Source organism: Lampetra planeri, chromosome 38, assembly GCF_965212315.1.
Source record: "Lampetra planeri chromosome 38, kcLamPlan1.2.h2, whole genome shotgun sequence".
Lineage (NCBI taxonomy): Eukaryota > Metazoa > Chordata > Hyperoartia > Petromyzontiformes > Petromyzontidae > Lampetra > Lampetra planeri.
The window spans coordinates 5198076-5214655 of record NC_136144.1 but is presented as its reverse complement, the minus strand read 5'-3'; the positions used below and the strand labels follow the sequence as shown (position 1 = coordinate 5214655).

General features: G+C 54.3%; 1 protein-coding gene across 1 annotated transcript in view; it reads right to left on the bottom strand.

The window, feature by feature from the left end:
- The window catches only part of FGD6 (FYVE, RhoGEF and PH domain containing 6), a 63289-nt gene that overhangs the window by 22777 nt on the left and 23932 nt on the right, over window positions 1-16580 (bottom strand). The window contains exons 11-17 of the mRNA XM_078612253.1: window positions 14831-14918; window positions 13070-13120; window positions 10916-10974; window positions 9005-9076; window positions 7289-7357; window positions 5298-5381; window positions 4654-4733 (exon numbers count right to left, since the gene is read on the bottom strand). Of these exons, the coding sequence (XP_078468379.1) occupies window positions 4654-4733; window positions 5298-5381; window positions 7289-7357; window positions 9005-9076; window positions 10916-10974; window positions 13070-13120; window positions 14831-14918 (503 nt within the window). The remainder of the gene's footprint in view (window positions 1-4653; window positions 4734-5297; window positions 5382-7288; window positions 7358-9004; window positions 9077-10915; window positions 10975-13069; window positions 13121-14830; window positions 14919-16580) is intronic.

The following is a 16580-nucleotide window of genomic DNA, read 5'->3' as shown; positions in this document are numbered from 1 at the left end:
CCCATAGACTAACGCTGGACCCATACACTAACACTGGACCCATAGACTAACGATGGACCCATAGACTAACACCGGACCCATAGACTAACACTGGACCCATAGACTAACACTGGACCCATAGACTAACACTGGACCCATACACTAACACTGGACCCATAGACTAACACTGGACCCGTAGACTAACACTGGACCCATAGACTATGTTATTCTTGCCGTGTGGCAGCGCTGTAGTTCAGGAGCTAAGTGCCAATGTCGAGGTCTGCTGCTGCTGCCACGACGAGAGGGCTTCAGCAGAGAGAGAGAGAGTTCATGTCGTGTCGCTGTTCCTCCTCCTCTTCTGCTGAAGGAGCTCAGACCACAGTGGGTCTACTGTGCGGTCCATAGTGTGGGTCTCCGAGTCATTATGTCTTTATGTGTGTCTGTATTGGTTCACTATATGGGGTCCACAGCTTTGGTTGCATGGCCACAGCCACACTAAACGTTGGATGTGTTTTCAACGTCCCATCGATGAAGGAGATACGCGCATCGGCCCGCTGTTGGATGTTCTCCTGATGCGGTCGATGGATTCCACCGGGAGGAATTTCAAAGCCGCGAGGTGATGACGTTTGGGTCTCGAATGAGGAGGCGTTTACGCTTGCGGACGCCCGCGCTGTTCCACTCTGTTCGCCAGCGATCTTCCGGGCCTGCGTGGCAGCGGCAGCAGCGGTGGCGGCAGCAGCAGCGGCGTGATCCCAGAAGGGTTGGGGGGAGGATCTTGAGTCGGCTGCGGCAGCAGCAAGCCGGGTCGCCCACCCGCAGGAGTGGCGTACACCCCCACCGTGCGGCGGTGCCGCCCGTCGCTCGCGGCACCCCCGGCGCTCACGGCACCACCAAGCGGCCCCCACGGGGCCCACGACACAACGATGAACGGCCGCGGGCCACTCGCGCGTTTTGCGCCGCGTCCGCAATTCGCGCCAGCACGCTCCGTCTCTAAGTCCAGGGACGCGGGGGGCGTGGGGGGGGGGTGGCCACTCTCTGCGGGGGCGGACAGCAGGTGTGCTGTGCGCACGTGGGGGTCACGCACTGCCAGCACACACGCGGTTTCCTCATTAGCAATGCCGCCCCCCCCCCCAAACCTCGCCCCCCCCCCCCCCCCCCCCGTCGTGATTTTATTTTCATTTGGTCATCTTTCTGCTCGTAACGCGGGAGCCGCTCCGTAGCTCATTGCGATGCCGATGCAATATCCGTCTGTCTGCCCGCCCGCCCGACCCTTTTCTTCTGTCCGTCCGTGCGTTTGTCTGCCTGTCTGCCTGTCTGCCTGTCTGTCAGTCTGCCTGTCTGTCAGTCTGCCTGTCTGCCTGTCCATCTGTTTTTCCATTTGTCACCCTGTCTGACTGTCCACGTGCCTTTCTGTCCATTTATCTGTCTGTTCATAAGTCTGTCCGTATGTACGCCTGCCTGCCTGCCTCCCTGTCTCTCCATAGGTCTGTCCGTCTGGTGGTAAATACAAGAAAAGAAAAAAACATCGTCTTATTAATAATAAAAATAATAAAATAACGTAACATTATACCCGCGTCCCGGCGCAGAGGTTATAACGCGGGTTGGAGCGTGCGAGTTGGAACGTGTTCGTGCGTGCGTCCGTGGGTGTGCGTGCAGTGAAATCCCCAGACTTACACAACAGAGGCTCACTTATAGAACGGAGTGGACAGCTTGTGTGCGTGCGTTTTTTTAGTTTTACGTTCTCAGAGAGATCCATTTTCACGATTAAAAAAAAAGTACGTAACGTCGGGCCAGACAAAGGAAGAGGACGTGTCCCAGAGACCACGACCGCCATGGAGATGGAGCGATCGGATGGATCGGTTTTCTGTGCATGGGCACGATGGAGCAGTAGCAACACCGGCACCGTTACGGGCGATGACGGTTCATCCAGCAATGGATACATGCTGATTATTATAAAATAAATAATAACACTCACAATAACCGCATCGGAAAAAGACAAAGATCCCCCGTGTAGCCTCAACAGACTGTCGGGGCAAGTGCTGTTAGCGAGTAGCACCTATGAAGGCCGGCACGGCGCACGAGGGGGTGGGTGGCCAACACCACGCCCGGCCGCCTTTGTCTCCCCAGTGCGGATGTTTACACACCACACCAGGTACTTATTTGAGGCCTCTTACACACACACCGAGGCTCGCTCAATGTCCTGACCTTCCAGCTTGCTGTTCGCTCTACAAGTGCTTTAAGTTTCAGTCAAAATCTCTCCCCTTTGCAAGAGTTTTGTTTAAACTTGTTGAGTTAAAAATAAATTGCCCGGCATGACTGGCCCATGCACGCGCATACACACACACACGCACACATGCACGCACACACACGCACACATGCACGCACACACAAAAACGCACACACACGCACGCGCATGCACGCGCACGCAAGCACGCACGCATGCACACACACGCACACATGCACGCACACACAAAAACGCACACACACACGCACGCGCATGCAAGCGCACGCACGCATGCACACACACGCACACATGCACGCACACACAAAAACGCGCACACACACGCACGCGCATGCACGCGCACGCAAGCACGCACGCATGCACACACACGCACACATGCACGCACACACACGCACACATGCACGCACACACATGCACGCACACACATGCACGCGCATGCACGCGCACGCAAGCACGCACGCATGCACACACACGCACACATGCACACACACGTGTGCGAGCCTTCCGTTTGGAAACATTCCTGGGTCAGCCTGCAGCACGCGGCTCCCGATTGGTCGACTTCCTTCCATCGGCACAAACGGACCGAGTGGCAGCCACGGGGCATCCAATACCAACAACCGTTCGTGCGCCAGATCTCTCTCTCTCGCTCGCTCTCTCTCGCTCTCTCTCTCTCCAGCTCTCTCACGCTCTGTCTGTCTCGCTCGATCGCTCTCTCTCTCTCTAGCTCGACCTCATGCCTTCTCCCGGCTTCGTGGAAAACGTGACGAACGCACCGGCGGCGGAGACGCCAGCGTGGCACGGTAGCCCTCGCTCTCGAGTAGCCGAGCAAAGTTCAGGAGGTCATCAGACAACGACGATGATGATCATCATCATCGTTTTAAATCGTCGAGATTGAAAACTTATTTCTTTCAAACTGCCCTTTGTGTTTAGTTTGTTGTCCTTCCCCCACACCTCCGATTAGCACGGTTGGCTACGTACGGTGCAAAATAAGTCCAACATACATGCGTGCATACATGATGCCAGGTCATTAGATAATTATGAGTAATGATAATTGACACTGGTATTGATGATGCCATTAGGTCATGAGATAAGCACGTTGATCATATTAATGCTGTTAATGATGCCAGAGGTCAGAGATAATCATGTTGATGATATTGATGATTCCAGGAGATCATGAAATGATGATGATGATAGCCTTGATGATGATGATGATGATGAGGATGCCAAGTTCAAGTTGATGTTGTGTGGCCAGAGTGAGGACACAAGAGACCACGATGAGACTTGTCCCCCTCCAAGGACAGCGACTGTCCTTCTGTGTCACCCAGACTGTCACTGTGTGTCACCCAGACTGTCACTGTGTGTCACCCAGACTGTCCTCTGTGTCACCCAGACTGTCACTGTGTCACCCAGACTGTCACTGTGTGTCACCCAGACTGTCACACTGTGTCACCCAGACTGTCACTGTGTCACCCAGACTGTCACTGTGTGTCACCCAGACTGTCACTGTGTGTCACCCAGACTGTCACTCTGTGTCACCCAGACTGTCACTGTGTCACCCAGACTGTCACTCTGTATCACTCAGACTGTCACTGTGTGTCACCCAGACTGTCACTGTGTATCACCCAGACTGTCACTGTGTCACCCAGACTGTCACTGTGTCACCCAGACTGTCACTCTGTGTCACCCAGACTGTCACACTGTGTCACCCAGACTGTCACTCTGTGTCACCCAGACTGTCACTGTGTCACCCAGACTGTCACACTGTGTCACCCAGACTGCCACTGCGTGTCACCCAGACTGTCACTGTGTCACCCAGACTGTCACTGTGTGTCACCCAGACTGTCCCTCTGTGTCACCCAAACTGTCACTGTGTCACCCAAACTGTCACTGTGTCACCCAAACTGTCACTCTGTGTCACCCAGACTGTCACACTGTGTCACCCAGACTGTCACTCTGTGTCACCCAGACTGTCACTGTGTCACCCAGACTGTCACACTGTGTCACCCAGGCTGTCACTGTGTGTCACCCAGACTGTCACTGTGTCACCCAGACTGTCCCTCTGTGTCACCCAGACTGTCCCTCTGTGTCACCCAGACTGTCACTGTGTCACCCAGACTGTCCCTCTGTGTCACCCAGACGGTCCCTCTGTGTCACCCAGACTGTCACTGTGTCACCCAGACTGTCACTGTGTCACCCAGACTGTCCCTCTACGTCACCCAGACTGTCACTGTGTCACCCAGACTGTCACACTGTGTCACCCAGACTGTCACTGTGTGTCACCCAGACTGTCCCTCTGTGTCACCCACACCATCCCGCTGGGTCCATCCGCAACTCGCCCATCACAGCGAGACACGAGTTTGGGGGGGGGGGGGGGCCGTAGGGGACGTGGGGGGGGGGGGGAGGCTGTGTGGTCACTTGGCCCCCACCCTCACCTGGCGGAGAGGATGAAGGACCGCTCCACGCTTACGATGATGAGCTCGTTCTGGTAGGCCTCCTGCGACGGCTTGCTCACCTGTGCGCGCACAGTACACAAAGACCAAGGCAGGAAGAACGTTGAGATTTATAGGGGCACAAGGTGATCAATACGGTCTGAATTGGTCCGTAATATGATAGGGCGCTGATAAGGCGTTGACAGGTATGTTATACACGACACAAATATACACTACACTATACACTAAACTATACACTACACTATACACTACTATACACTAAACGATACACTACACTATACACTACACACTGCACCACTGTACACTACACTATACACTACACACTGCACTACTATACACTGCACTATTAAACTATACCTGTCAACCCATATAGTTTATTCCCCTATTGTTGTACAGGGAAACTGAGATTTCAGGTCCACATGGCGTACAGCCGTTTCAATACGGGTACAAACATTTTTGTTTGTCTATTTGTTAGTGTTTCTTCCTTGTGATGGGACTTTGCAGGATGAACGTTGAGATGTATAAGGGCCACGGGGTGACCAACAAGGCCTGAATTGGTCCGTAACAAGGCAAAGGCCTTGTTACGTCAACACCACCAACAACGACGATGACTCCCCGCGACGTACCTTCATGCCCGCGAGCGACAGCATGTTGTTCAGCTTGTAGGTGCCTCCTTGCTGCGGCGTGGTGTACAGCAGAGTGTCGTTCATCTGTGGCCACGGGGCACGGGGGGTGGTGAGATGGGGGGGGGGGGGGATGACAGCGCAGGGTGAGAGCGTTGCGTGCGTTGGGTCCGTCCGTAGCGTGGTGTCAGGGACGACACTCGTGGGCAAGATCCGATGCGGTGAGATCAACGACGGTTGTGCCACTCGCACGATACAGAACCGGGCAGATTGATCAGAGGGTTGGTCACAACTTGGCGGTGAAATCCAGCGCCATTCGGATATGCCATGGTGGCCAATGTTATGATGTCAGCTACCCATGCCAGCTACACACACCTACCCACTCACTCACTCGCATAGTTACCTATCCAACAACACAGCTACCTACCCAGATACCCATCTCCAAACCAGGCTACCCATCCAATCAACCAGCTACCCATGCAACTACCCACCCATCTACCCAGCCACCTACCCAGCTATGCACCCATCTACTCAACTACCCACCCAGCTACTCACCCACCCAGCTACCCAGCCACCAAAACAGCTACCCACCCAATCAACCAGCTACCCATGCAACTACCCATCTAGGTACCCACCCATCTACCCACCCAGCTACCCACCCACCAAGCTACCCAGCCACCTACTCAGCTACCCACCCAGCCACCAGCCCACTCAACTACCCACCCACCCAGCTACCCAGCCACCCACCCAGATACCCACCCACCCATCTACCTACCCAGCTACCCACCCAGATACCCACCCACCCATCTACCTACCCAGCTACCCACCCAGATACCCACCCACCCATCTACCTACCCATCTACCCAGCCACCCACCCAGCTACCCACCCACGTATGTTTTCTAGTAACCCGTGAGCGTGCTCTCGAACCCTCCGAGTGCCGGCTGTGCCGTAGCCTCCCGATCTGCGGCAGCGTTTCCGCTCCGCGCGCGGCAGTCGCGGCGCGGCACGGCACATTCCAGGGTCCCCCCCCTACCCCCCTCCCCCGTGTCCCTCCCAGCGTCCCCACTGACCCACATTTGCAGCTGTTGCTCCACACCGCCGTGCCACGTGTGTTTCCGCACAATGCTGCTGCTGCTCGTGCTGCTGCCGCTGCTGCAATGTGTTCAACTACGGTGGAACAGAGTCCGAGACTTGGCCACCACCAGCAGCAGCAGCAGCGCGAGCAGCAGCCGTGATCGATCCACTGCCGGATGGAGGCCTTCCACCTCAAGCCGTTTGCGTCCCTCGGGGGCCCTGCGGCCGAGAGACTCGCGCCGCCTCTTAGCTCGTCTCGACGACGCTGGCGCAACGTGGCACGCGCCCCCGATATCCGCCGCTCCATCTCCGCGGTAGACGTTGATGATGCCGGTTGATGTAATTACCAGCGAAACGTCGTACTACTCAGATTGTAAATGTTGTGGATTTACTCTCAAACACACCTGTGGGCCCAAGTGGTCACTAAACGGCGCGTTTTGTTCGCGTGACAAATCCCTTACTGGCCGTGCCGGGCGGTGGAGGGTCACGACAACAACATTTATACTCGCAGCGATCTAAACAACAAAACCTTCATCGCGAATAATGTTGAGCTGATTGGTCAGAGACACGGCGAGGAGGGAGCTGAGCGGTCAGAGACACGGCGAACGAGCGAGGCGGCAGGAAGGGAGGCTGGCAGAGAGGCAGGAAGGGAGGCACGGGGTGGAAGGGAAGTGGAGATAGGTAAAGAGGGGAGGTGTGGAGAGGGGATGGGGATAGTGGGGGGGGAGGGGAGGAGAGGGGGTGCGGAGAGGGGGTACAGAGAGGGGGTACAGAGAGGGGGTGTGTGGAGAGGGGCCCTGATGAGGGAGTGAGGAGAGTGGGTCAGGAGGTGGGGTCAGGAGAGGGGGGGGGGGGGTGAGGAGGTGGGGTCAGGAGGGAGGGGGGGGGTGAGGAGGTGGGGTGCGTCTGCGCTCCGTACCAGGTAGAACACACGAGGCTGCATCACTTTGCGCGAGAGCTTCATGAGGGTCCCCTCCTTGAGGAAGACCTGTGGAGAGCAGCAGGCGGTGGCCCCGCGGGACGGGGGGGGGGACACGCGGGGGCAGCGGCAGGCGTCAGTCGCAGCTTCGCGGCGGCGCCAGCGACCCCCGTGCGACCCAGCGCTCGAGGTGAAGCTGCCGCTTCACGAACTAACAACAATGACAACAAACTCAACGCTCTTGTTGATAACGGCGCCGCGGCCTTAAAAGGAAAAAAATTGCTGTGTTTTTTTTTAACAGGCGACGTTTCGGGCGATGGTCCTAGCTCATGAAAAATAAAGAGGCCGGAGGGATAGGGTGGAAAATAAACCTTTAGGTCCGTCCGTGGTTCCTCCTCGCGCCTCCGAGTGAGTGGGTGGGTGTGCAAGTGGGTGAGTGGGTGGGTGTGCAAGTGGGTGAGTGGGTGGGTGTGCAAGTGGGTGAGTGGGTGGGTGTGCAAGTGGGTGAGTGGGTGGGTGAGTGTGCAAGTGGGTGAGTGGGTAGGTGAGTGAGCGGGTGAATGAGTGAGTGGGTGAGTGAATAAGTGAGTGAGTGAGTGGGTGAGTGAGTGAGTGGGTGTGCAAGTGGGTGAGTGAGTGGGTGAGTGAGTGGGTGAGTGAGTGTGTGGGTGTGCAAGTCGGTGTGCAAGTCGGTGAGTGAGTGGGTGAGTGTGCAAGTGGGTGAGTGGGTAGATGAGTGAGCAAGTGGGTGAGTGCGTGGCTGAGTTAGCGGGTGAATTAGTGGATTGGCGAGTGAGTGGGCGAGTGAGCAAGTAGGTGAGTGAGTGGGTGGGTGAGTGAGTGGCTGAGTAAGCAAGTGGGTGAGTGGGTGTGTGAGTGTGCAAGTGGGTGGGTGGGTGAATGAATAAATGAGTGAGTGGGTGAGCAAGTGGGTGAGTGATTTGGCTAGTGAGTAGGTGGGTGAGTAGATTGGCGAGTGAGTGGGCGAGTGGGCAAGTAGGCGAGTGAGTGGGTGAGTGGCTGAGTAAGCAAGTGGGTGAGTGGGTGGGCGAGTGAGCAAATGCGTGAGTGGGTTGGTGAGTGAGTGGGTGGGTGAATGAGCAAGTGGGTGAGTGGGTGGGTGGGTGAGTGGGTGATCAAAAGGACACGCAAACATTGTTCAGCGACAGCGCGTTACGAGTTGACACGATAATTCCTATTAGAAGAGTGAGAGAATGATGCAATAAGAACAGGCTTCACCCATTCTGGCTTAATCCAGGCGTTAGGATATCAACACACCAACTAGGCACCTATAACAAGGCATCGAGTCTGCATGATCCTTCGCGTACTTGTGGTAAAACACGCCAACAAACACGCCAACAAGCATGCTTTGACAATGCACGCCTTGTCCTTGACGCCGATTGGCCTGCGCCAGAGAGAACCTCCGATCGGCAACGGTTGGCCACGTACGGCACGAAAGAAGTTCAACACACGCACGTACGTTACGGCTGCTTGTCAGCGCTCGAGACGAAAGGGCTGCCGAGAGGCAAACAGTACAAGGACCATGCAAACGTCAAAGCATGAAGAGCTCGAGTTAAACATCTGTTAAGGCGATACAGGGGAATCTTTGTTTGGCATCGTTGTTGTTGTTTATTGTTGTTGTTTATGGATGTTGTGGTTATGGTTGCTGTGGTTGTTATTGTTGTGGTTGTGGCTGAGCTAGCAACCACCACTCACCCTCCCGGGCTGAACAATCTCGTGATGTCCCGTCAGGCTGTACTGAATCTGCATCAGCTTCTCAAAGTTGTCCTGCAGAGACACGTGGAGAGGTGGACACACAGACAGACAGAAAGACACACAGATGGACGTGTGGAAAGATGGACAGACGGGACACGTGGTGAGACAAACGGGCACACGGACAGATGAACACGTGGACAGATGAACACGTGGACAGATGAACACGTGGACAGATGAGCACGTGGACAGATGAACACGTGGACGTGCGGACACACACACAGATGGACAGATGGACACACGGGACAGACGCGGGGGATGTCAGTGCTAATGACCCGACCATGTGGGGTTGTTTACGGTCATGCTAATCCTAAACAAACAGACCCAGCTTATCCGCACAAGGAGAGGGGGGGGGGCAGCCACGATCATTCGGATTAGGGGAGGGGGGGGTCCAAATCAGCTCCCCACTCAGAGGGGGAGGAGGGGGGGGATTGGGAGAGTTCACAGCGATGAGATAACAGGGGTCAAACATCGGACAGGGTCATATTATCAGTCCCAACGACATCATCAGCAGTAGCATCAGCAGTATCGTCTGCAGCCAGAGCAGCAGCAGCAAAATCAGGATCAGGATTCGTAGAAGCAGTAGAATCGTCAGCGGTCACGGCAGCAGCGTCCATGATCAGTAGCCAGTATCGTCATCAGCAAGAGTATGATAATGAATCAGCAGCTGTAGCAGGAAGGCAGCAGCATCAGCGGCAGAAACGTCAACACAAATGATAGCACAGCAGGACGATCATCATCAGCATCGCCATCATGAGCAGCAGCAACAGAATGATCAATCATAAAGACCTCTGCATTATCAGCAGCGTCACTCTTGTGTTTGTGTGTCAACATGTGTGTGTGTGCGTAGGGGTGTAAGTAGTGGGGAGCGGTGGTGTAGCGGTTAGCGCTACGCTACGAACCTCGCGACCCGGGTTCGATTCCTGCTCACGGCGAACACCGGCGACGATTATCTGAACCGGTCCTGGGCCTCCCCTAGGTCGACTCAGCCTCAAATGAGGACCCGGTGCGGTGTGTAAACATCGCCACTAGGGAGACAAAGGCGGCTGGGCATGGTGCAGGCCACCCACCCCCTCGTGCACCGTACTGGCCTTCATAGGTGCTCGCTAATGGCACTTGCCCCAATAACATGTGTAGGCTATACGGGGGATCTTTGTTTTATGAATGAGTGTAGGGGTTTACGTGTGTGGGTGTGTGTGGGTGGGTGGGTGTGGGTGTGTGTGTGGGTATGTGTGGGTGTGTGTTGGTGGGTGTGTGCGTGGGTGTGTGTGGGTGTGTGTGGGGGGTGTGTGTGCGTGTGTGCGTGTGTGCGTGTGTGGGTGTGTGGGAGGCGGCGTGGGGGGGTGTGAGGGGGTGTGGGGGAGGGGTGGGTGGATGCGTGTGTGTGGGTGCGTGTGGGTGCGTGTGTGTGGGTGTGTGTAGGTATGTGTGCGTGTGTGTGGGTGTGTGTGTGTGGGTGTGTGTAGGTATGTGTGCGTGTGTGTGTGTGTGGGTGCGTGTGTGTGGGTGTGTGTAGGTATGTGTGCGTGTGTGTGTGTGGGTGCGTGTGTGTGTGTGTGTTGGTATGTGTGCGTGTGTGTGTGTGTGGGTGCGTGTGTGTGCGTGTGTGTAGGTATGTGTGCGTGTGTGTGTGGGTTTGTGTTGGTATGTGTGTGTGGGTGTGTGTGTGTGGGTGTGTGTAGGTATGTGTGTGTGTGTGGGTGCGTGTGTGTGGGTGTGTGTAGGTATGTGTGCGTGTGTGTGTGGGTGTGTGTGTGTGGGTGTGTGTAGGTATGTGTGTGTGTGTGTGGGTGTGTGTGGGTGTGTGTAGGTATGTGTGTTTGTGTGGGTGTGTGCCGTTATCGTGTCACCTACCCCCTGTTTCATGCTGTCGTTGGCATGGTCAGCCACCTCGCTCACCATCGCCAGGGCAGCTGCTCGCGATGGAACACAAACAAAGACAAAGATCCCCTGTGTAGCCCAAACAGACTGTTGGGGCAAGTGCTGTTCGCGAGCACCTATGAAGGCCGATGCAACACGTACACACACACGCACGCGCCCGCGAGCACGTGTCCGGTGATTTCCCAACGCCTCTGTTCCCCGATTCCTCCGTCGGCGATGGAACGATCCGTTCGGATCTCCCCAGCGGGGGTGACATCGATCGCGTGAGAGAACGGCCCGAGGAAGCGGACATCGCAGATCTACCTCCGAGACTGCCGCTCAAGTGCCCTGCGACGCGGAGCGATGGTTGTGTCGTGGCGGCTGCATTGATCGTCGTGTATTAATTCTCGGAGTTCTAATTTTAAAACGAAATTAAGTAAAAAAAAAAACCCGGTGAAATTGCGAGTGGATTTTAAGATACTGCTATGAACCTTTAAGGCTCTAAATGGGCTCACACCATCCCACATCACTTGCAAGCGACTAATACATTTATATATCCCGTCAAGGTCCTTCAGATCTTCTAATCTCCAACTGCTCAGCACCCCCAGGTCTAGGTTGCGCTCGTTTGGCGATCGTACTTTTGTTAGTGTGGCACCCAAGCTACGGAACGCCGCCTTGCCACTTGAAATCATCCGATGGGAGTCGGTGGATATATCCAAGTCTGCTGTGAAACCCCCGTCGCTTCAAAGTGGCGTTCCCTTCTTCAGCGTGATCGCTTTCACCGCTGGTTCTGGTTTTTGTTTCACTGCTTTTCATGCACGGCGCATTGCGATCCCAGGATGGAAGGCCACATTACACATTTAAATCTACATTTGAAGCTTTCGTGACTGCAGGAATCCGTACTCCTTAGATCTTTCGGTAAAGTCACGTAGGTAGAAAATAAAACAAATCACAAAATTAATCACAATTGTGATTCATTGTATTTTATACCTACTTGACTTTACCGAAAGAACCAAAGATAATAAATTCGAATTATTATTTTAACGAAAATCTGGCCCGATGGCTCTTTGTGTTGGCGTGTATGTTGTCAATTCTTGTCACACTGTGCGTAGCCAACCGTGCTCATCGGAGGTGACGGGGAAGGACAACAAACTAAACACAAGAAGCAGTTCTGTGTTCATGTGAAGTCATTGGTGACAGACGTGAGACAAATCAACTCACTGGGCTTGAGAACCCGGTTTAATGACAACTGTGTGAGCCTATGCATCTCTATGTGAGTCTATGGGTCTCTGTGTAAGTCTGTGGGTCTCTTTGTAAGTCTGTGGATCTCTGTGTAAGACTGTGGGTCTCTGTGTAAGTCTGTGGGTCTCTGTGTAAGTCTGTGGGGCTCTGTGTAAGTCTGTGGGGCTCTTTTTAAGTCTGGGGGTCTCTGTGTAAGTCTGTGGGTCTCTGCGTAAGTCTATGGGTCTCTGTGTAAGTATGTGGGTCTCTGTGTAAGTCTGTGGGTCTCTGTGTAAGTCTGTGGGTCTCTGCGTAAGTCTATGGGTCTCTGTATACGTTTGTGGGTCACTGTATAAGTCTATGGGTCTCTGTGTAAGTCATTTGTGACCGGGCTTAGACCATCAACTCACTGCACTTGAGAACCTGGTTTCATCACAGGCAGGGGGTAGAACACGGATTCGAACCCATGGGCTCAGCGAAGCTGGCTCTGCGACCTCTTAGCCACTCAGCCACCTACCTCCACCATTTTTATTCGCATTATTGATCGAATAATGATTTTAATCCATTCGGTTCCGTTCCTGGATTTGGAAATTTTAGTTCCACGTCGGTCGCCGTCTTCCGATCGTTCATTCGGAGCGTTAATTCGCTCCGTTCCGCGTTCTGTTCCGCATTCCGTTCCACGTCGCTCGCCGTCTTACGATCATTCATTCTGAGTGTTAATTCACTCTGTTCCGCGTTCCATTTCGCGCTCCGGTCCATATTCCGTTCCACGTATCCGGTTTGCCGTCGATTGCTGCACTGTCTGCGGTGTGGACCGCCAGCGAGGTACACGGCAAAACCCAGGACCGGCCACAACCGCTTCTCCCCAGTCCGGAACGAAGCGGGGCGGAGTTGGGGACTGCAGTGGAGGAGAGACTGAGGCTTTACCTTGCGTGTCCTTGTAGTCGGCGGATTCCGGAGTGAGGTTCTTGAGGTAGTCTGCGGGGATACGGCGACAGCAGTGCAATGAGACGACGTAACGAAATTGCCACGGAGAAATCGACACTAAGAAATTGCCACGAAAAAATTTCCACGGAAAAATTTCCACGAAAAAATTGCCACGGAGATGACGAGGGAAGGGGAGGAGGAGACACCCAGACTGACAGCTGCAGAGAGACAGAGAATCCAACAGGCAGATTGAGGAGACACACAGACTGACAGACAGAAGAATGGGCAGCAAACGGACGTAGAGAAAACGAAACTATTTTTTTTAATTGACCAGGTAAGGCCCACTGAGCTATATAGTTATTTAATAGAAGTGACCTGGCTCTCACAAATGATAGCTCAAGGAAGTGGCTTATCATCACGTGGAAATTCATAGCAGCCAAATACTCGAAATGCACATTGATTGTAAATGTGGAGGGAAAAAAGAATGGATGACCCAGAGGAAAATCCACACGACCATGGGCAGAGAGACACGCAAACTCCAAATATACGGGCATGAAACTCAAGACCTCCTGTATGCCAGACGAGGCAGTTAACATCTCATAGCCACCGTGGCGCCCCACAGAGATGAGGAGAGGGAGAGAAACCGAGAGACACGGGCAGATGATGGAGCTTGGAGGACAGACCAGGAGATGGGACAGGCAAACAGCCGAGAGAAAAAAAAACATGCGAACAAGTGACGTGCACAAGCAGGCAATCCGACTTGCAGGTAACACAGACGTATGTCTGTATCCATAAGAGGGTTTATTTGGGGGGGTTAGATTGCGTACCCACGCGCGTGCGCGCGTTTCCAAAACTTTTCAAGAAACCTGTTCGAGCCAACTTTATTCGGGGGAAATTTTTTTTATTTAGAAATTAATTTACATTCGTGCACCTATTTAGATGACTAACAGTTACACAATTTCGATTTAAAGCTTTCGTGACTGCAGGGATTCATCTTCTTGGTTCTTTCGGTAAAGTCACGTAGAAGGGAAATAAGAAAAAATAAAAGTTTTATTTTTATTATTTTATTATTTCCCTTCTACGTGACTTTACCGAAAGAACCAAGAAGATGAGTTACACAATTATTTTTGCACTAATCCCTTAGATCGTGATATTAATGTGTCGTTAAACCCGCCGCCACCCGACACAGCCAATTAGTAACATATGTATGTATGTTGAACTTATTATGCTCCATACGTAGCCAACCGTGCTAAGACAGATACACACACAGACACAAAGATTCCACCGTGTGGCCTGAACAGACTGTTGGGGCAAGTGCTGTTCGGGAGCACCTATGAAGGTCGGCACGGCACACGAGTGGGTGGGTGGCCAGCACCACGCCCGGCCGCCTTTGTCTCCCGAGTGGTGATGTTTACACATTGCACCGGGTTATAATTTGAGGCTGAGTCGACCTAAGGGAGGCCCGGGACCGGTTGAGATAATCGTCACTGGTGTTGGCCGTGAGCGGGAATCGAACCTGGGTCGCCAGGTTCATAGCGCAGCGCGCTGACCGCTACACTACCGCTCCCCACACAGACACACACACAGCCACACACACAGCGACACACACACAGCGACACACACACAGCGACACACATACACAGCGACACACATACACAGCGACACACACACACAGCGACACACACACACAGCGACACACATACGCACAGCCCCACACACACAGCAACACAAACACGCAGGCACGCGAGAGCTTGCCCTTACCGGTGAGCAGGAGCCGGTACTGGGGGATCCTCTGCACCGGCTTGAGCAGGTGGTGCTTCAGGGCCAGGTTGGCGCAGCGGGGGCTCATCTGAGAGTCGTGGGGGGGCGGGCGGGGGCACGGGGGGGGGGCGGGGGCACGGGGGGGGGGCGGGGGCACGGGGGGGGGGGGCGGGGGCACGGGGGGGGGGGCGCGCAACGACAGTGGGGGGGGGGGGGGTTGCCTACGTTGAGCACGAGTTTTGACGCGCTTCTGAAACGCTTGGCCAAGGCGGTCCCTGGCACCGGAACGATCGTCCGGAGCCGGTCCCCAGTCCTGGAACGGGTCGGCGAATCAGTTCCTGGGAACTGGGGACGGGGAGAGCTCAGGGAGCCGAGTCAGCCCCGGCTCTCAGACGCGTCGCTCAAACGGCCCCCCCGGGTTCGGGACCAGCCGCGGCTCAAGCTGGTTGTGGCTTGAGAATATATTTTTTTTTTCCCGCGTCGGTCAACTTCTGGTTCTGGAACGGTTGATCGAGCCGGTGACCCTGATCTCAATTCCCCCCCCCCCCAAAAAAACGGCTGGATAAAAACTGCTTCCAGATCTAGAACAGCTGGTTAAGGCAGTGCCCCCTCTCTCTTCTTGAAGACTTGGCTAAGCCAAGTCAAGTCCTGTAAAACTTTGGCTGAGCCCGTGCCGGTTCCGGAACCCACCTTGATTGTATAACCTGTCTGGGGTCTACAACCCATCTACGTTCTAAAACCCCGAGTCGTCCTCTCTCTCACCGAGTCGTCCTCTCTCTCTCTCTCTCTCTCTCACCGAGTCGTCCTCTCTCTCTCTGAGTCGTCCTCTCTCTCTCTGAGTCATCCTCTCTCTCTCTGAGTCGTCCTCTCTCTCTCTCTCTGAGTCATCCTCTCTCTCTCTCTCTCTCTCTGAGTCGTCCTCTCTCTCTCTCTCTGAGTCGTCCTCTCTCTCTCTGAGTCGTCCTCTCTCTCTCTCTGAGTCATCCTCTCTCTCTCTCTCTGAGTCGTCCTCTCTCTCTCTGAGTCGTCCTTTCTCTCTCTCTGAGTCGTCCTCTCTCTCTCTCTCTCTCTCTCTCTGAGTCGTCCTCTCTCTCTCTGAGTCATCCTCTCTCTCTCTGAGTCATCCTCTCTCTCTCTCTGAGTCATCCTCTCTCTCTCTCTCTGAGTCGTCCTCTCTCTCTCTGAGTCGTCCTCTCTCTTTCTCTGAGTCGTCCTCTCTCTCTCTCCGAGTCGTCCTCTCTCTCACCGAGTCATTCTCTCTCTCTCTGAGTCGTCCTCTCTCTCTCTCCGAGTCGTCCTCTCTCTCTATGAGTCGTCCTCTCTCTCTCTGAGTCGTCCGCTCTCTCTCTCTCTCCGAGTCGTCCTCTCTCTCTCTCTCTGAGTCGTCTTCTCTCTCTCTGAGTCGTCCTCTCTCTCTCTACGACAGCAAGCGAGGAGCGAATGCTGCTGTGCAGCAGCAGCGGCGCCTGCCGTCGCAAGCTGCCGGCACTATTAATATATCATCATCATCATCATTTTAACACGTAGTTGGCTTCCGCGACCAATATCATCCATAACAGGTTTTCCTTGGGTTACATCCCCTAAATCGACAATTACAATGTTGCGGCTTGGCTTACCAGCACACCGGTGTGCTGTACTAGAACCGAATTGGAACGTTCTGTTTACGTGACGTAATTGGCTGTGTCGGGTGGTGGCGGGTTTAACGACACGTTTGTATATTTACGCGATACAACCCAACAAAAACCTGCAT